A 20,753-nucleotide genomic window follows, 5' to 3' on the forward strand; every position below is an offset into this window, starting at 1 on the left:
TGAATTCAGGCCCAGAGCCATCAAATGCTCTTCATATGATGAGCCATTCAGTCCTGGAATAATTTTCATGAAGCATTTATGTGAGAGTCAGAGGCTGGGCAGAGGCTTGATAGAAGTTTATGAAATTGAGAGAGGTATAGCGTGCACAGAGAGAATATTTTTCTCGGGTAAGAAGTGTCAAGTACTAGAAATGCATTTGAAGTGAGAGTGGTAAAATTTAAAGGAGGTAGTGGAGCACGTTTTTGTTTCTTCACAGAGAGTGCTGGGTGCCTAGAATAAGCTACCATTGGTGGTAGGGGAAATGGTAGGCATTCAAGAAGTCGTAATATAGGCACATGAATATTCAGAGAATGAAGAGATACAGACCGTGTGCAGGCAGAAGGCATTAGTTTATTTTGGCGTTATGTTCGGCATGGACATTGTTGGGCTGTTGGGCTTGTTCCTGTGCTGTACTGTTCTACGTTTTCTGAGTCAGATCTCGTCTTTATTATGTCCTAAGTCGTGACTCACTACATGGCAAGTTTGAGGTGCGTGTAAGTAGATCTTGGGTGGCAGGGTGGAGATGAGTCGCTACCAAAGAAGGTGTAAGGTGCTCTTTCCCTCCGCTAGCTTGCGGGTTACTCTTAGGCAAGGTGAAGCTCCTGTTTAGCCTCCCTCACCACTCACCCCTACTCCCAGCAGATCAGGATCATGTGAAGCCAAGGGAGCAGATGGAGGATAAATGCCTTGTTCATGAGAAAGATCAGAAGAGATTGGTTCGAGGTGACAGGAAGGCGAAAGTTACTCAAATAACCGCTGGTGTTACGACAGCGGTGCGCAGAGGAGCATCTCTGAACGCACAACATGTCGAACCTTGAAGTGGATGGGCTACAGCAGCAGAAGACCACGAACATACACTCAAGGGTCACTTTATTATGTACAAGATGTGCCTAATAAAGTGGCCACTGAGTGTTAAGCAAGTAAGCAAATCTGATATTGAAGTTTGTGGGTGTCATGGAAACCATGAAAGTACGGAATTATCCGATTCCTTTGGAGAAGCAAGTCCATTATCCTTACCCAGTCTAACTTCTGTGTGAATCCTGACCTTCCAGTGTGGTTGGTTTTTATGTGCTGCTTCAGTTCAGAGCAATCAGGGATAGAAAATAAGCTGCTGGCATTGTCAGCGATGCCTAAATCCTTTCAACGTATACATTTAAAGCACTAATATTCCTATGGTTGTAAATTAATCAGTCATTTCTCTGGTTCAATTGCACTGAAACCTGAGCAGACATCTTTTCAAAGTTCAAAGTAAAGTTTATCATCAGAGTATGTACAACCCTGAGGTTCTTTTTCCTGCGGGCATACTCAACAAATTCTATAGAATAGTAACTGTAAACAGGATCAAAAGAAGAGCGGGAGCATAGGACACCCAAGAAATAAATAACCAGACAAAGAGTCCCTGAGGTGAGAGCATCTCACTAGATGAGTGTAGTTATCCTCTTTTTGTTCAAGAGCCTGACGGCTGAGGGGTAGTAACTGCTCTTGAACCTGCTGGTGTGAGACCTGAGGCACTTGTACCTCCTACCTGATGGCAGCTGCGAGAAGAGAGAATGACGTGGGTGGTGAGGATCTCTGATGATGGATACTGCTTTCTTACGATGTGCTCAATGGTTGGGAGGGCTTTACCGGTGATGTACTGGACCAAATCTACCAGCTTTTGTAGAATTTTCTGTTCAAAGGCTGTAAAATGAGTTGCTACTAGATTGGATTTTTATCTAGAGCAGGGGTTCCCAACCTATTTTATGCCATGGACCCATACCGTTAACCGAGGGGTTTATGGACCTCAGGTTGGGAACCCTTTCTTTTGAACGTTTATCCTGTTTTAATTTTGCTCACTAATACTATCGATGCCCTTATCTTTACACCATCATCATGTGTTTTATTTTCGTTTTCAAACCTTCTTTTGTCTTTCCTAGTTATCTAGTCAATCCAGAACTCCTGTGCTATAATTATACAATTCCTCCAGCAGCAGAGTAGGCCATCTGGCCTACTGTCTGCATCATAAAAACTGTTTCCTTGCATTCCATGTGAAGGTTTCACTCAACTCTTGAAATTCATGCATTCTTTAATTAATCAGCAGATGGGCATAACTTCTCTCAAATTCCCTGCATCTAACATATGTATTTATGAGCAGGAAATATGGCCATTTAAAATTTCCATTTTTACCAGCCTTAAAGTTTTGGAGATGATGTTATGAATGTTTATAATTTATTAGCAAAAGATTCCAGTGAATCACTGCACATTCTCAAAGCCTGAGCCTGAATCACATCCATTTTCCTTATAAGAGACCTAGCTGCTGATCCATATGCTACACTTCCATAGTCCCAACACATATCTTACTAAAGACACATACATTCTCTTCAACGCTGAACAACTTGCTCCCCATTCCCTACCAGTGAAACATCTCATCACATTTATTACTTTTTTACATTTCTTCTCAACTTTTCTGATATGGTCTGCCCATGTAAACCGTGAATCAAATACAACTCCCAGAAATTTAAATGATCCAACCCTTTCTAATTCGATCCCATACATCCTTAACTGCTTCCCTACCTTAATTCTTTTCCTGGTGAAACATACAGTTTGAGTTTTTTCTACTGAAAGTCTACATCCCCAATCATAACCCCACTCTACCACTTCATCAACTGTATGGGATACAGAGAGAGATGATGAGAATTAATCTGAGGGAATTGGGGGTGCAGGAATTCACATTAAAAGGGTTACTGGGCATCGGAGAGAGAGCACAGGTCAGGGTACTTTTAGCTTTCTTAAGGGATACAGGGTTTTTTATAGGATATGATGGATAAGCAGGAATAGGGTACTAGGATGGCCAAAGAAGAAAAGTGTAGATTAGGGTGGGTGTGTGTGTGCGAATGGGTGAAGGGACTTAGAATGTAAGTCTATCATCTGATCCACACTCTGGAGCAGAAGGTGGCGGTAATGTACCATTAAGCTGGGTGCCAACTGCCATAAAACAAGAAGGAAGGAATCACGCTTTTGACAGAGGATGCAAATATGTTGCACATTATAATTTGAAGCTCTGTAGTCTGGCATTGTGTGGTCCATCATGTCTTGGTTCAATAGTACAGATCAATATTAATTAACTAATTCTAACCAAGTTCTCATTAAGATTTATTATCGCTGACTGAGATCTCGTAAACATTGTGAAAATAGTGCAAAGGCATAAAGTTACTGTAAATCACTAAATATGTAGATATAATTGTTTGTTATGTACCATGTTGATGATGTGGGCGATCACGGTCTTTCCATGACCATGATTGTTCTTGGCAAATTTTTCTACAGAGGTGGTTTGCTATTGCCTTCTTCTGGGCAGTGTCTTTACAAGATGGGTGACCCCAGCCATTATCGATACTCTTCAGAGATTGTCTGCCTGGCGTCAATGGTCGCATTGTGGTGACCCACTTTCTGCGCAGGCGAACCGGATCACAAATAGCCAGCGCGCGGGGAGAGACTTTGGTAATGCACCTCTGATGTCATTGCCGCCTGGAGAGGGCGGGCGCTAGGGATTAAATGCCAGTGCCGCGAAGTTTGAATAAACTAATCTCGAAACGGCTTACCAACTGCGTGTCGTTATTTCAGCGCTGTGTGTAGCACGTTGCTACATTGGTGACCCTGATGGTCCAAATGGGATTTGGACCAAAGATGACCGACTCTTCATCTGTTCACGCAGTTTCGCTAAAACTGCCGACTTTCTGGACGCTGCGACCACGCGTGTGGTTTAGCCAAGCAGAAGCCCAGTTCCAGATTCGGCAGATATCCTCTGATTCCACACGTTACTACCACGTGGTGAGCGCCCTTGACCAGGAGACGGCCACCCAGGTTGCAGATTTCATACAGTCGCCCCCGGAAGAAGGCAAATATGAAGCATTCAAAGCGCTGCTCATTGGGACCTTTGGCCTCTCACGGTGTGAGCGGGGTGCCCGCCTGCTTCACCTGGACGGTTTGGGAGACAGACTGCCGTCAGCATTGATGAACGAGATGCTGGCCCGGGCTGACGGACACAAGCCCTGCCTCATGTTCGAGCAAGCGTTCCTAGAGCAACTGCCTGAGGACATACATCAGCTGCTGGCCGACGCAGATTTCAACGACCCCCGGAAGGTGGCGGCCCAGGCAGTCGTGCTGTGGAAAGCCAAGAGGGAGAGTGTGGCGTCCGTCGGTCAGATTACCAGGCCACACGCCCAACAGCAGATCAGACCAGGCCTGGCAGGGGGGCGCACACAACACAGAGGCAGGAATGAGGAGGCCAGTGAACAGTGGTGTTTCTACCACCAGCGGTGGGGCACAAAAGCCCGCCGTTGTTGCCCGGCCTGCAAGGGCCAGGGCCAGGGCCAACTGCTACTAATGACTATGGCGGCTGGCCACCAGGACAGCCTCTTTTACGTCTGGGACAAACAGTCGCGACGCCGCTTCTTGGTCGACACCGGAGCGGATATCAGCGTCTTGCCCCTGATGGAGTACGACACCTGCAACAGGAAGCCAGGACCCACCCTGAGGGCCACAAACGGCAGCACGATACGGACCTATGGCACCCGCACAGTGCAGCTGCAGTTCGGCACCAGCCAGTTCACGTGGGACTTCACACTGGCCGCAGTGGCCCAACCACTCCTGGGGGCGGACTTCTTGCGAATTCACAGCCTGCTGGTCGACTTGAAAGGGAAAAGACAGGTACATGTCGAGACTTTCCAGACGTTCTCCCTGGGTGAAGCCAAGTTGCCGGCCCCACACCTGGACTCCATCACACTGTCGGACAACGAATTCACCAGAATCCTGGCGGACTTTCCATCGATTCTGGCACCACAGTTCACGGCAGCCATGCCCAGACACGGGGTACAGCATCACATCCCGACCCAGGGACCACCCCTCCACACCCGCGCATGAAGGCTCCCTCTGGAAAAGCTCCGCCTGGTGAAGGAGGAGTTCAAGAGGATGGAGGAATTGGGGATCGTCCGACAGCCCATGGGCCTCCCCCCTGCACATGGTGCCCAAAGCAGCCGGGGGTTGGAGACCATGCGGCGACTACCGCAGACTGAACAAGGCTACAACACCGGACCGTTACCCCGTGCCGCACATACAGGACTTTGCAGCAAACCTGCACAGGGCAAGAATCTTTTCCAAAGTAGACCTCGTCCAGGGATACCATCAGATCCTGGTGCACCCTGAAGACATCCCCAAAACAGCACTCATCACCCCGTTCGGCTTGTTTGAGTTCCTCCGAATGCCGTTCGGCCTGAAGAATGCCGCACAGACGTTCCAGCGGCAAATGGATGCGGTGGGATGCGACCTGGACTTTGTGTTTATCTATTTGGATGACATCCTTATAGCCAGCAGTTGTCGTCAGGAGATCTGTCCCATCTCCGCCAGCTCTACTCCCGCCTGAGTGATTTCGGCCTCACGATCAACCCGGCCAAATGCCAGTTCGGTCTCGATACCATCGACTTCCTGGGCCACAGGATTACCAAAGACGGGGCAACACCTCTGCCCGCCAAGGTAGACGCGATCCGCCACTTTGCCCGGCCCAACACGGTCAAAGGCCTGCAGGAGTTCGTTGGTATGGTGAACTTCTACCACCGTTTCCTCCCCTCAGCAGCCCATATCATGTGCCCTTTGTATGCCCTGATGTCGGGTAAAGGCAAGGACATTACTTGGGATGAGGAGGCCACGTCTGCTTTCGTTAAAGCCAAGGAAGCCTTGGCAGATGCCGCGATGCTTGTGCACCCCAGAACAGACGGTCTGACCGCCCTCACGGTGGACGCATCCGACACAGCAGTTGGTGGGGTGCTGGAGCAGCTCATCGAGGGGCACTGGCAACCCCTGGCATTCTTCCAGTTGACCACCACCTACGACCACCTGAACTCAAGTACAGTGCTTTCGACCGGGAGCTGTTGGCACTGTATCTGGCAATCCGGCATTTCAGGTACTTCTTGGAAGGCAGGCCGTTCACCGCGTTCACGGACCACAAACCGTTGACCTTCGCGTTCATGAAGGTGTCCGATCCCTGGTCGGCTCGCCAGCAGCGACATCTGTCCTACATCTCCGAGTACACAACGGACATCCAGCATGTCTCGGGAAAGGACAACGTCGTGGCGGACGCACTCTCTAGACCAGCTGTCCAGGCCCTGTCCCTGGGGGTGGACTATGCAGCACTGGGGGAGGCGCAGCAGGCAGACGACGAGATGCCCAGCTACAGGACCGCAGTCTCGGGATTTGCAGCTGCAAGACTTTCTCGTAGGCCCAGGTGAGAGGACCCTCCTGTGCGACGTGGTGCATCGCTACAGCATAACCAGAACTTGAGATATGCACCAACTGCTCACACGACCATTCACCACCTGCTTCCGTGGCTTCTCATGACTCTGATTGCGGGGCTAAATGGGTGCTACCCTTTGCCCAAGGGTGACCTGCAGGTAGTGGAGGGTAGGAGTGCTTTACACCTCCTTTGGTATAGACATATCTCCACCACACCATCCAAAACATGTCATACTAAAATCAATTAAATTCAAATTTAACCAGTTTTAGTCCTGATGCAGGATCCTGAAATGTCGACAAATCCTTCCCTCCTGCGGATGCTTCTCAACCTGCTGACTTCCTCCAGCAGATGGTTTGTTGCTTCAGATTCTAGCTCCTGCAGTCTCTTGCAAATTTAAAATTATCTAATATCTTTTCTAATCTGTACCTGATTAACCTACCAGTGCAACTTTTGCAGTCTCAGCTAACAGCGTTTCTAATTTACCGAACTTTTGAGTTACAAATGGTTTTCAGAAATTGAACCCTTGGACAACCTGTGGAGTGCTGTGTACTTTAGAAAAGAACAGATCTCCCGCTCAGAGGAACATGGTTAGGGCTTTTGTGGTCTAGCACTGGTCAGCTCCCAAGGGTGCTGAATTAGAGTTCCAACCTGTATTATGTGCGGAATCAGATTTATTGTGTTTTGCCCCCTCACAGATATGCAGGAGAGATTCTGGATGAAGATATGTACCAAGGCAGGAACCTGATCAATAATCGCTCATTGCAGGCGTTGGTGGCAGGCCTGAAAGCTTACAGCACCTGGGAAAACCTAGCTTGTTTGCAGGATTGTCGCGAGTGCACTGGTGGTATGGTGAGTAAATAATGATTTTTATCTATCCTCTTCCAAACCATATTATCAAGAAGGTCAGCTCTTGAGACCTGACCTGCAGAAAGAACATTTCAATCAGCAGGTCAGACAGCGTCTGCTCCCTTCTCGCCTCCCTGTTCTCCCACCAGAGGATGGTACTGGAGTCCTGGGTCTCGGGCAAGGTTTAATCGATGTGGTTTATGGATTGGACTCCATAGTTCATGTTCTGATGTGTTTCTGGTTTCTCATCGCTCCTTTTTGCGTTGCTATTTTGTGCGATATTTGATCTGGGCAGACCAACTCTGTGGCCTGCAGATAACGGACGAAACAGTGCTAGATTGAGCTGAACTGATGCTACGTCCACACTAGACTGAATAAGTCCATAACTGAAGCTTTTTCTCTTCGTTTTGACCCTCTGTCCATACTGAAATGGCGTTTTTCTCCCCCGAAAACTGAGCTTTTCTAAAACGCCCTCCAGAGTGTTTAAATTTGAAATCGCCACTTGGGCAGAGTAGTGTGGACGGGGTAACCGGAGATTTCTAGAGATGCTGTCATGACGTGTTGGAACAGATGGTGGCGGCAGTGCGGCATTTCATTGTTTTCCTGAACGCAACCCCCCACACAACCTAACAATTTCAGAACAGACGGCAACGAGACTGAAGCCAGAAGAGTTAGAAATGTACTCACCAAATACTTTGACCCATAACTTACTGAGTAAATAAGTATACTCACCTTGTCCTGTTTTCTGTCCTTGCTTGTATGAAGGTGGTTTACCTATTTATGCAAGTACATCTCTGACAATAGATGTATAATAGCCTACTGTAAAATTGTATGGAAATACAAGATAACACTGATGCAGACATGTTTTATACATTTAACAAGTGCTTTATTAATGCAACAGAGTTAGTCAGTTTTTCAATGTTCATCGTCAGCCGGGTCATATTGCCCGTGAACTCCCTGTCGGTTGCCTCCATACGCTCCAGTATTTGTTTTTTTTTTTAGTTTTAAGTCCTCCTGCGCGAGAGCCAACAGCTGTCCGTCGTTTGGCAATTTCCTTTTAAGTTTTTCTAGTCTGTAACTGCACAAACGTGCACTTTCGCAGTGAGATTCGACACCAAACATGTCGCTTGTTTTCTGTAGACGTGTCCTGCGCATGCCCAGTAGGGGGAGATTCGCCCAAATACCCGCTTTAGTGTGGGCGGAACCATTTTCAAAACGCTTGGTGTGGACGCCTATCGTCTTTACGTGAAACCGGCGTTTTCGGAATTATCCTGTCTAGTGTGGACGTAGCCTGAATATGCCTGAATTTTCCAGCGTCTTTTGTTTTTATTTCAGATCTCCAGCATATGCAGTTTTATTTTGATTTTCAATGTACTTTTCACCACTCGTTTATTTGATGTGCTTCATCCCAATAGTCGAAAGATTTGAGCTCAATTTCTAGGCTTTACTGTATGTTGAAAGAGATCCATTGTTGAGTATATCATATTTAAACTAAGGCCCTATTCATTATCTTTGGCCAATGGAAAAGATTCCATGACGCTGACGAACAAAGCTGGTATCCTCTCTGGTATCCCGAGGCCTCTGAAACAGAGCTGACTGCCAGGAGCCGAATGCCCGCTGACAAATGGAAAAGCTATGGGCATGTGCTTTGCAGATCTGCCTGTGTAAGCCTGCCAACCTGCTCTCAGCAGAATGGCCCTAGTGTGCCAGTGCACTTTGACACTTGCATGCACCACCCATGGAGAAAGATGATAGAAGCTTAAAGCTGATGAAACAATCCCCAAGGCTTTGCCATCTGTCAAAGTGTCAAGAACTGGGAATGTTTCTAATGTCACTGACATTCAGAAACATTCATAAGTCATTAAGGATCAAATAAACCGCATAATTAAATCTTATTTTTAAAAAATTAAATACTAAAAATGGCCTAAAGCACATTAACGATTAAGAACATGAAATGTTAACACAGCTCAATTAGTTTAAAGAATTAAATTAAGTTAAAAAAAACTTACTCATAATAATCATTATTCTGGACTTTGATTCAACAGGCAGGTTCTGTGGGGGTGACTTCAGGGTCACACTTTGCCCTTGAATGATGAGCCTTGCCACTGTGTTTGGGATTTTTGCACTCAAGTGGGATTCCTGTACTTCCTGATGTACTTCTCTTTAGCCGGAGACTGGCAAATCTGTGGAATTCGTTGCCCCTGGCAGCTGTGCGCGCCAAATCTTCATGTATATTTAAGGCAGAGGTTGTTAGGTTCTTGATCGGTCAGGGCATGAAAGGGTACCGGGGGGAAGGCAGGAGATTGGGGCCGAGAGGGAAATGGATCAGCCATGATGAAATAGTGGAGCAGTCTCGATGGGCCAATTCTGCTCCTATATCTCATGGTCTTATGTTTACCGAGGTTAAATGCTGCCATAGTAATGCAAGAACTGCCAGCCTTTCTCAGCAGGTTTTGTCCCATTGTGAAGGTTAGCCGAAAAGATCCCCAAAAAGGAACAATGTGTTCAAGAGATGTAGATCAGTTTTATGGTAAGGTCATGAATCTTTGAACCATATGCAGTAATCCCTAACTTCAACAGACAACACTCACCTGGTGTGCCGCTGACAGTGAAAACAGGATTCTATAATGAGGATTATAATGCGAGCTGTATTATGAATAAACTGCAGGTCTTCCCCAAGTTTATGAGTGCCCCAACTTATATAAAGCCAGTATGTTTGAATGAACATTTTGGAGACCAGCTGCCGTGGAGCTGCAGGCACAGTGCTTTACATTGCAGGTGACCCAGGTTCAATTCCCACCACTGTCTGTAAGGAGTCTGTATGTTCTGCACGTGACCACACGGGTTTCCTCCCACAGTCCAAAGACATACCCATCGGTAGGTTAATTACTCATTGTAAATTGTCCTGTGATTAGGCCAGGGTTAAATCGGGGCATTGCCTGCTGGCTTGGCTCAAAGAGCTGAAAGGGCCTGTTCCGTGCAGCATCTCAGTAAATAAATCAATCAATCTGCTGCCATATGGGAACTGGGCACCGGCTGCAGTTCAAAAGTTCGTGTTAGAATGGATCCCTCCCATAATGTGGAGTGGACCTGTAATAGCAGCACTGGCTATGGCTTTGGGATTTGTAATGCATGAGGTAGGGAGAAGGAAGAGATGGTACTGGGATTGGAAATGAGAATGGAGACTAGTGACCTGAAGAACTGCAGCAGCAAGGGCTGGCATCTTAAGTTTCTGTAAAACCTGGACAGGGAGGCTTGGAGAACAACTGACAGGTTCTCGAGTGACAAAGTCAGGTATAGTATCACTGACGTATGGTGTGAAATTTGTTGTTGTGTGGCACTAGTGGAGTGCAAGTCATAAAAGTTACTGTAAGCTATAATAGCTAAATAAATAGTGCAAAAGAAGATGAGTGGTGTTCATGGACTTTTCAGAGATCTGATGACAGAGGGGCAGAAGCTGATCCTAAAACGTTGAACATGTACTTCTTCCCTGGTGGTAGTAACGAGAAGGGGGCATGCCCCAGATGGTGAAGGTCTTCAATGATGAATGCTGCCTTCTTGAGGCATCACCTTTTGATATGTCCTTGATGGTGGATCTGGCGGAGCCTACAGTCCTCTGCAGCCTCTTTCGATCCTGTGCAGTGGAGCCTCCAGACCAGACGAGATGCAACCAGTCAGAATGCTGTGTAGAAACTTGCTAGAGTCTTTAGTGACATACCAGGTCTACTCAAACTCCTATCAACATACAGCCACAATTGTCAACAGATAAATTGAAATCACCAAGCTAAGGGTATTTGTGGAGTGCAAAGTGGGGTGGGAAGCTGCGGAGATACCTTGCTGACAACGCCTCTATTAACATGGGTGAATAGCAGAGAACAAAAATTTTAATTAGGTGGAGGAACAAGAGGCGTTGCAAGAAGTATCAAGTTGCAAGTGTCGTTCCAAAACTGCGGCCCTCTCGTTTGGGCAAGTGGGGGAACGTGAAGTCAGGCGGAGAGGCTTTTCATTGCCCTGTTAAGGCTGTTTCGGTGTAATGATCGGCAAAGAGCAAGAGCCTTGTTCGCCAATGATCTGGAGAGTCTAGAGCAGGGGTTCCCACCCTGGGGTCCACGGACCCCTCGGTTAACAGTAGGGGTCCATGGCATAAAAAAGGTTGGGAACCCCTGGTCAAGAGGGAGGCAGCAGTGAAGGCTGATCTGCAGGCTTTGTCCACTGACCATCAGAGCTGAGGAATTGGACAAGGGGGTAAAAGAGGGCATATTGCAACAGAAGGAGTGATTGTAAATTGTCAATGATAGGGGAGGGGATGAAGAAGAAAAGGGGATAGAAGTATAGGACAAGGTGTGGGATAGGAAAAAATTAGAATGTATTGTGAGGAAATCTGATTACGTAGGCTTGGTTATATAGAATACATTAGCTGTTAAAGATCGTGGTAGTACATAGAAATCTACAGTACATTTCAGACCCTTCAGCCCACAAAGTTGTGCCCTCCAGGTAACCTACTCTAGAAGCTGCCTAGACTTTCCCTAGCGCATACCCCTCTATCTTTCTGAGCTCTAGGTACCTATCTGAGTCTCCCAGAAGACACTCTTGTATCTGCCTCTACCACCTTCACTGGCAGTGCATTCCACACACCCATCACTCTTTGAGTGAAAAACTTACCTCTGACATCCCCCTTGTACCTGTTACCAAGCACCTTAAAACTACATCCCCTCATGCTAGCCATTTCAGCCCTGGGAAAAAGCCTCTGACTACCCACACGATCAGTGACTCTCATCATCTTATACACCTCTATCAGATCACTTCTCATCCTCCGTTGCTCCAAGGAGAAAAGGCCAAGTTCACCCAACCTATTCTCATAAGGCATGCTCCCCAATCCGGGCAACCTCATTGCAAATCTCCTCTGCACTCTCTATAGCATCCACATTCTTCCTGTAATTGGGAGTAATGGGTATCAGAGGGAAGGTCAGAGGAGAGAAGTCCTTTTAAGAGATACAGAAGAAGTGACATCGAACATCTACGCATTGTTCAACTTCAAAGTCAAAATGCCATGGTGAGTAACGTCCAGAAGCAGTTTGAAGTATTGGAATGTGTTCTGTTGGAAACATCTCAGTGAGATTCACGATCCAGAAGCCTCCAGGGACAGATAAGGTAGAGTTTTGTTGGAAGTCACATTGAGCTGCAGGAGCTGTGGTGAAGTATATTTCAGACCCAGAGTATGATATCCTGATGTGGAATTAGACTGCAACTAGAGCTGAGATCCCAGAGGACCTGGCAGGTCAGCTACACCAATGTAGAATTAAGTGAGCAGCAGAATAGAGACATAACACTTAAAGATAGTGGATATAGCTGACTGCAGATATCTTGCTGTCCATGTCTTCGTAACATGAAATTTTGGGAAAGGATCCAGGACTTTTTGAGTGGGGCCAAGGACCTCAGATTGAAAGTTTAGGGCAAAAGTTATGGGGGCTATGAATAAGTAAGTTTGTTGTGCAGTCTCTGTGTTTAGTGTGGTGTAAATGGAAATTTTCAGAGCTCTCCGAAGAGAATTGGATGGACAGTTTGCAGGGCTATATGGAAGGGGTCAGGATAAAGGCCCCAACTAGATTGCCATACTAGTATCTGGTACAGGCTCGATGGACTAAAAGGGCCAAAGGATTGCAGCAGACGCGAGGTGCACAATAAGCAGCTGAGTGGGGAGCTGACTGCTCAGGAGTCGATTTCCTGGCAAAGAACTGTAACAAAAATAGCTGAATGGTTTTATGAGTAATGGCAAAATCCCCAGTTTGTGGAACAAGGGCCAGAGGTTTGGGATTTGCACTAGGAGTGGGATTCAGTTCAGATGAGTTGCACCTCGAAGAGGGGGCCATGTTTCCGTGATGTGGCTGTGTAGGGGGTGGAATAAAAGGGAGGAACCCCTTTTATCACCATGTTCCCAGCAATATTTTTTCACAAAGCATCTACTCATCTGCAAATATCCTACTTAAAAATCGACGTAGAGGTGGGTGTGCAGATAACCAGTACTGACTCAGACAATCTTTAATAAAAAGTAAATGTTCATAAACCAACAGAATTACCTGATAAAGCAATGAAGCAAATCCAGTAGGAGCTTGTTTTTGGACAATTTGAATTACAGATTTGGTGAGGGAGTGAATAGTACGTTGAGAAAACAGCATGTTCTTTTTTTTGTATATTAAGACCTGTGAAATTTTTCACTGTTGCACGCTTGGATCGCTCCAAGTGCGGAGCCGATTTGGTGAGATCGCGAACGGTTTTGGGCTGCGCCGGGGCCCATGTCCCAGAGCGAGGCACTACCCAGTGCTGGGGCAATTTAAACGCTGGCTCAGATAGACTGGGAAGCTCATGTGTGGAGGGAAAGGGTTGGGCTGGTTTCCCGTCTCTGCGAGTTTTGCAGTGTTCCTGCCCTGCTGAAATGATCAGCCGAGATGGGATCTTGGGCCTTCTACTCCAGTTGCTCCAGATCTAAGGATTCAATCCAGTTTGGAATGCAGCTGTTTCCATTTGATTTTTGCATGATATGCCTGTGTGTTTTTCCTCATTCTCTACCCAGTGGTTACAGTCTTTCTTTTCTTGTTAATTGGGTTCTTTGAGTTTCTTGCTTGGTGGCTGTCTGTAGGCAAACAAATCTCAAGGTTGTTTGCTTTATACACGCTTTAATAATAAATGTACTTTGATTTTGATTTGATTTGAAATAAAAATATCAGATGAAAGCGTTACCAGAAGGTAGTTTGAATGATCCGGTTGGACTGTGACAGCAAAGGATTTGTTTGAATTCAGACTAAAACTACATAAGACATTCGTTCCCCCATTGTGGCATTGTTCTGGCTGGCACACTTCAGGAAGGATGTTATAGCACAAGAGGGGGTGCCAAGGAGGCACTTGAGAATGTTGTCATGCTTGAAGCTGTTTTTTATCTAGTTAATAATTAATAGTTCATATTATCTAGTTAATAATTCATCTATCTGTGCACGCCATTCCTTAATTCAGTTTAAGATAGTACACAGGGCCCACATGTCAAAAGATAAATTGGCGCATATTTTTCCTAATATAAGCCCTATTTGTGACAGATGTAATGCAGAGGTGGCTACTCTAACTCTCATGTTTTGGTCCTGTGTAAGCTTAAATAATTTTTGGAGGGATGTGTTTAGAATACTATCCAAAGTTATAGATGTGGATGTTCAACCCAATTCACTTTTGGCAATTTTTGGGATTATTCCAGAGGAAGCAGGTAGAGTTTCTGCTTCCGCTCAACATGTGATAGCTTTTTCAACTTGACCGGCTAGGAGAGCTATCTTGTTATACTGGAAAGATCTAATCCGCCTACCGTTTTTTATTGGCTCTCCTCCATTATGTCATGTTTAAGTTTGGAGAAAATTAGAAGCCGGACGTTTGATACATCTTTCAATTTTGAGCAAGTCTGGCGACCCTTTATTCAATATTTTCATATGATTTAATTTATTTTTTTAAATTTATTTTTCTTTAGTTTCTTTAGGGAAAATCTTTCCTTATCCGCGAAGGTTTGGAAGTGACTGGAAGGATGTTTTCTCTTTTTTTTCCTTCTAATTTTATCCTCAAATGGACTGCCCAATCTTTCTTTTTTTTTCTTTTTTTTTGTTTCAGTTTAGTTTAGTGGGGTTTTTTTCCTTTTATTAAATAAAATTTCCAATTTTTTTAACAATTTGTTAAGAGTTGTGGTTTCTTGATTATATTATATGTGTATATATATATAACAGCGTAACATTATACTTATCTGATTTTGACAATATATACTTTTTTGCTGTTTATACGTCTTTTGTATTATCTGTTTGCTAAAACTTCTCCTCTGATTTGTATATTTTTTATTGGAAAATCAATAAAAAGATTGAAAAATGAAATGAAGCTGTTTTTTCTTTATAACAAGGGAAACCAAGGAGAAATTAAATTGTGTATTAAACTGAGGAGCTTAGATGGGGCATGTGATAAGGATGCCCCCATGTCGGCTACCCCGCAGAGTGTTATACGGCCAGCTACATCATGGTAGATGCTCAGCTGGAGGGCCAAAAAAGCGCTACAAGGATCAGATGAAGAATGCTTTAAGGAAGTGCAAGATCAGACCCAAGGACCCGGAGGATGTTGCTGCTGACCATAACACTTGGCGACAGTTGTGTAGAGATGGGGTTCGTATTCTGGAGATGGAAAGAACAACCAGAAGACAGCAGAAGAGAGCCAGGAGAAATGCAGCCATGGTTGCTATCACAACCACCACTACCACATGTACATGTCCCACCTGCAATAGAGCTTGTGGGTCCAGGATAGGACTGTATAGTCATCAAAGATCTCACCGTTAAAGGAGTGGACATCGTCATCGGATTTCGATGGACAACCAAAGAGAGAGATGGAATAAATAGGAACAGCAATGATAATGAGGGTAAATTGATTTGTTAATGTTTGTTGAGACATAGAGTTATATAGCACCGAAATGCTATATGCTCCTTTGGCCCACCTTGTCCATGCTAATTGTTTTGCCTGTCTGCAGTACATTAGGTCTGTATCCTGAGATGCCTTTTCTATTCAAGTGGCTGTTTAAATGCCTCTTAAACGTATGGATTATGTCTCCACCACCATCTGTAGTAGTAAGTTCCAGATATCAATCACTTGTATGAAAAATTTTCCCTTCAGGCCTCCTCCCTCTTGACTTAAACCTTTTCCCTCTTGTTTTTGATCAGCTACCTTAGGATAAGGGTGGCAGGGTGAAGGTACGCTTCTACCAAAGGAGGTGTAAGGTGCTCCTTCCCTCTGCTAGCCCAGGTCACCCTTTGGCAAGTTATAGCACCTGCTTAGCCCCCCACCCCACAGTTATGTGAAGCCAAGGGAGCAGCTGGAGGTCGGTCGGGTGAGTCGCCGGTGCATATTGCAAGTCCTGATTATGCAACCACTGATGTCAAGCAGACAGTCTTTGAAGAGTATCGATAATGGCTGGGGTCACCGATCTTGAAAAGACACTGCTCAGAAGAATGTAACGGCAAACCACTTCAGTAGAATATTTGCCAAGAACAATCACAGCTCTGGAAAGATCCGGATGGCCTACATCATACGACAAGGCACATAAAGAACCGAACGAACCATAGGATGAAGACGCTTACTAGCTACCCTATCTATATCTCTCATAATTTTCTCAGACAAACTTCCAGTCTTCTTCAGTCCAGGAAAAATCAACCCAGCCAATCCAGTCCCCCTTATAACAAAGCTCCTCCAAACCAGGCAGTGTCCTGGTGAATCTCTTCCTCGCTCCAATGCAATCCATGCTTCCTAAAATCCAGAATTCTACACAGTGCTCCCATGTGTGCCCTCACCGGCAAAGCTGTAACATGAAGTCCTGCCTTGTTCTGGTCACGTTCTGCCTTTCGTGGGCAGGGCCTACCTGGGCAGTTGTTCACGATGTTGGACTGCAGTCAGTGTTGAAGCTGTTTGATAGAAGCTTGGCTGAAATCAGGTTCCGTGGCTTAGAAAGCAATTCTTCAGGACCGTGGCAGCGATGTTGTTCAGTCTTTTGCTGTATCCAGTGGATTCTGCAATTTCTTGGTATATTGGAGTAAACTGAATTGATTGTAGATTGGCCTTGTGATGATGAAGACTCCAGATTGGCTACAGCGATAAATTGAACTGAACTAGAGTGAACATTCCTAGACTGTTTGAAGGACTCTGCGGTTTGATGTTTAATATTCTGTGTGTTATTCGCTTGTTTTTTGCTGTTTGCACAACTTGTTCTTTTTGTGCACTGGGTGTTTGATTTTTTTTCAAATGCTGTTTCCTTGTTTCACGGCTTCCTGCAGGAGGACGAATCTCAGCGCTGTATACTGCAAACGTACGTCGAATAGAAGTATACAGTGAATCTTTAAAGACTGAAATAGATAAACACTTCGATAATTCTGTCAAGAGATTGCTGCAGTCTGGAGAACAGTTGAAGGCTCGGAACTTGCTTTTCCTTCCCCGCTGTGTTTCTTTAGTCTTTAGCTTTACTTCCTGTGCGAACGTTTTTCAAAATGACAATGCCTTGGCGATCTACTGTGATGTTTTAAGTCCCTAAAAAAAAAAAGGAGGATACTCTTTTCCTGCATTTTATTAAAATAATTTGTTTGGTCTGTTGCTGGATGCTACATGCTCTGGAGTACTAAGGCAGATTGAAGGGGAAATAGGAATTTCAGCAAAGCGATCATAGTGTTGTCAGCTTATTTAGTTGTGGGTATCAGGGGCTGCTACCGTTTACATCTCAGGTGTTGTACCTAAATGATAAAGGTGTGCATTTCAAGGCGTGACTGGACGAAACAGCTCATTTGATGTTACATGAAGAGCCTCGCATTCTTTATTTAGTTCTGTTAAGAGTTTTTTTTTCTAAACTCCAGAAGGCAAGGAATCTAAAAGGGCTGCAGAAAAAGACCTTGCGGCATTGTGTGCATCATTCATTCATGGCAGACTGAGTAAGGGAACAAAGATCCTGGACGTATAATACCAGGAAGAAGTCATGATGAATCTGTACAAAACAGCAGTTTGGCCACAACTGGAGTATTATTGAGAGCAAGCTCCTCACTTACTGTAGTACTTAATAGAAAACCCCAAAGTGCCTTCTGAGTGTCAGCAGTGTGGAAACCTCTGACCTTGTGTGTAAGGAATGGAACTGTTTGTCCTTGCAAATTTTTAAAATTGTGATTAACGTCTATTTTGTTGGGGAAAATATATGGCCAGTCCCACACTCAGAGATTCAGAAACAGTTGCTTCCCGTCCACCATCAGCTTGTTGAATGGTCCGCGATCCCGTGAATGCTACCTGGACATTCATTCTTTTAATTTGTATAATTTATAGTAATTCTATTATTTTGTAATATGTTGCAAAACGACGAATGTGTCATTTGCAATTGTGACTATCAAAAGGGAACTGGGAAATACTTGAAAGAGAAAAAAAGTTTTGGAGCTGTGGGATATGGGATTAGTTGGATTGATAATACATACAGCTGATAAGGACTGTGTAGGCTTAGTAGCCGACTTCCATGCCGAGATTTAACTATTTATGACTTTAACCTTTATTTTATTTCTGCGATTTTCTGGCTTGAATTAGAGCTGCGTGAAGCTTTGGCCAGATTTCCTAAGGATTGGCAATGCACTGAGGGAGATACTTACTATCAGGGGTCATCACACGCAACATGCGCCACTGACGTTCCTTCCAGAAACAATGTAGCAACTATATAACAATCCACAGTCGCACTGTTACTGTTTCTGTCCTTTATCTCGGTAGTTCTCGTGCTTTGTGAAGCTAACAGTTTTATTTCGGGTGGTGGGGTTCGGATTTCTCAGAACTGTTGCAATGTAGCACAGTAGTGTCCTTTCTTTTCCTCATTGATTGAGATACAGCGTGAAAACATGATGCCAAACAAACTAATGTCTTCTCCCTGCACCAGATCTACAGCGGCATGCAAAAGTTTGGGCACCCCTGGTCAAAATTTCTGTTACTGTGATTAGCTAAGCGAGTAAAAGATGACCTGATTTCCAAAAGGCATAAAGTTAAAGATGACACGTTTCTTTTTCCATCTTTTACAGTTTCAAAGTGACAAAAAAGGAAAAGGGCCCGAAACAAAAGTTTGGGCACCCTGCATGGTCAGTACTTAGTAACACCCCCTTTGGCAAGTATCACAGCTTGTAAATGCTTTCTGTAGCCAGCTAAGAGTCTTTCAATTCTTGTTTGGGGGATTTTCACCCATTCTTCCTTGCAAAAGGCTTCTAGTTCTGTGAGATTCTTGGGCCGTCTTGCATGCACTGCTCTTTTGAGGTCTATCCACAGATTTTCGATGATGTTTAGGTTGGGGGACTGTGAGGACCATGGCAAAACCTTCAGCTTGTGCCTCTTGAGGTAGTCCATTGTGGATTTTGAGGTGTGTTTAGGATCATTATCCTGTTGTAGAAGCCATCCTCTCTTCATCTTCAGCTTTTTTACAGACAGTGTGATGTTTGCTTTCAGAATTTGCTGGTATTTAATTGAATTCATTCTTCCCTCTACCAGTGAAATGTTCCCCTGTGCCACTGGCTGCAACACAAGCCCAAAGCATGATCGATCCACCCCCGTGCTTAACAGTTGGAGAGGTGTTCTTTTCATGAAATTCTGCACCCTTTTTCTCTCTAAACGTACCTTTGCTCATTGCGGCCAAGATGTTCTATTTTAACTTCGTCAGTCCATAGAACTTGTTTCCAAAATGCATCAGGCTTGTTTAGATGTTCCTTTGCAAACTTCTGAAGGTCATATTTGTGCAGGTGTCACTGCACAGTAGAACAGTGCACCACCACTCCAGAGTCTGTTAAATCTTCCTGAAGGTCTTTTGCAGTCAAACAGGGGTTTTGATTTGCTTTTCTAGCAATCATACGAGCGGTTCTCTCGGGAAGTTTTCTTGGTCTTCCAGACCTCAACTTGACCCCACTGTTCTTGTTAACTGCCATTTCTTAATTACATTACGAACTGAGGAAACGGCTACCTGAAAACGCTTTGCTATTTTCTTATAGCCTTCTCCTGCTGTGTGGGCATCATTTATTTTAATTTTCAGAGTGTTAGGCAGCTGCTTAGAGGAACCCAGGGCTACTGATTGTTGGGACAAGGTTTGAGGAGTCAGGGTATTTATAAAGCTTTGAAATTTGCATCACCTGGCCTTTCCTAACGATGACTGTGAACAAGTCCATAGTCCTAACAAGCTAATTAAATTCTGAGACCTTGGTAAAAGTTATCTGAGAGCTCAAATCTCTTGGGGTGTCCAAACTTTTGCATGGTGCTCCCTTCCTTTTTTTCATTCTAAAATTGTACAAAACAAAAATAATACACTGATCTTGTTTAAAATGTTAAAAAGAATGTTTCATCTTTAACTTTATGACTTTTGGAGATCAGTTCATCTTCTACTCACTTAACTATTCACAGTAACAGAAATTTTGACCAGGGGTACCCAACTTTTTGTATGCCACTGTGTATCCTTCTGTTTCTTGTTATATATTAATCTAAAAGCCTCTGGAAAGTCTCTATTTTCACTACTGAAGTTTCAAGGCAGGGATCCTCTTGCTGCAAGTTCCCACATCTGGAGGGGTGGGTGGCCCAGCTGTAGGTTTGTGTCTAGCTGCACCAAAGTAAGAAAGAATTTATTTGCAGGTTTGCAAGCTGAGCTGTGCGCTGCCAGAGTTGAGGTGGGGTTTAGCTGGAGGGGAAAGGAAGGTCGTTAGAGGACGAGTGGCAGGAGTGCAAGGAAAGGGTTTTCCAGAACAAGGTAGTAGTTGGCACTCTTGAAGATCAATTTATACTTCTCAAGGAGCAAGGGGAAGTGTTTGATTTTAAGCCATTGCCATTCAATGGATCCCCAGCCCTGTGCATTCGCACTGAGTACGTTTACCGAATTGGAGTCAGTGGTGGAGAATATGAAGATTCACAAATGCAGCACCATTTGCTTGGTGTCTGGTCTGGAGTATTTGGAAGTTTTCGGTTCATATTAAGGTGGGGTGATTGGGCTGTGTTATTTGGAGATACAGTGTGGAATAGCCCCCTCTGGCCCTTCGAGCCAAGCCGCCCCAGCAAGATCAAC

General features: G+C 44.9%; 1 protein-coding gene across 1 annotated transcript in view; it reads left to right on the forward strand.

Moving 5' to 3' along the window:
* LOC140733105 (acyl-coenzyme A oxidase-like protein) overlaps positions 1–20,753 on the forward strand; it is a 318,950-nt gene that overhangs the window by 116,664 nt on the left and 181,533 nt on the right. The window contains exon 3 of the mRNA XM_073055961.1: positions 7,000–7,153. Coding sequence (XP_072912062.1) covers positions 7,000–7,153 — 154 coding nt within the window. The remainder of the gene's footprint in view (positions 1–6,999; positions 7,154–20,753) is intronic.

Source organism: Hemitrygon akajei, chromosome 9, assembly GCF_048418815.1.
Source record: "Hemitrygon akajei chromosome 9, sHemAka1.3, whole genome shotgun sequence".
Classification (NCBI taxonomy): Eukaryota; Metazoa; Chordata; class Chondrichthyes; order Myliobatiformes; family Dasyatidae; genus Hemitrygon; species Hemitrygon akajei.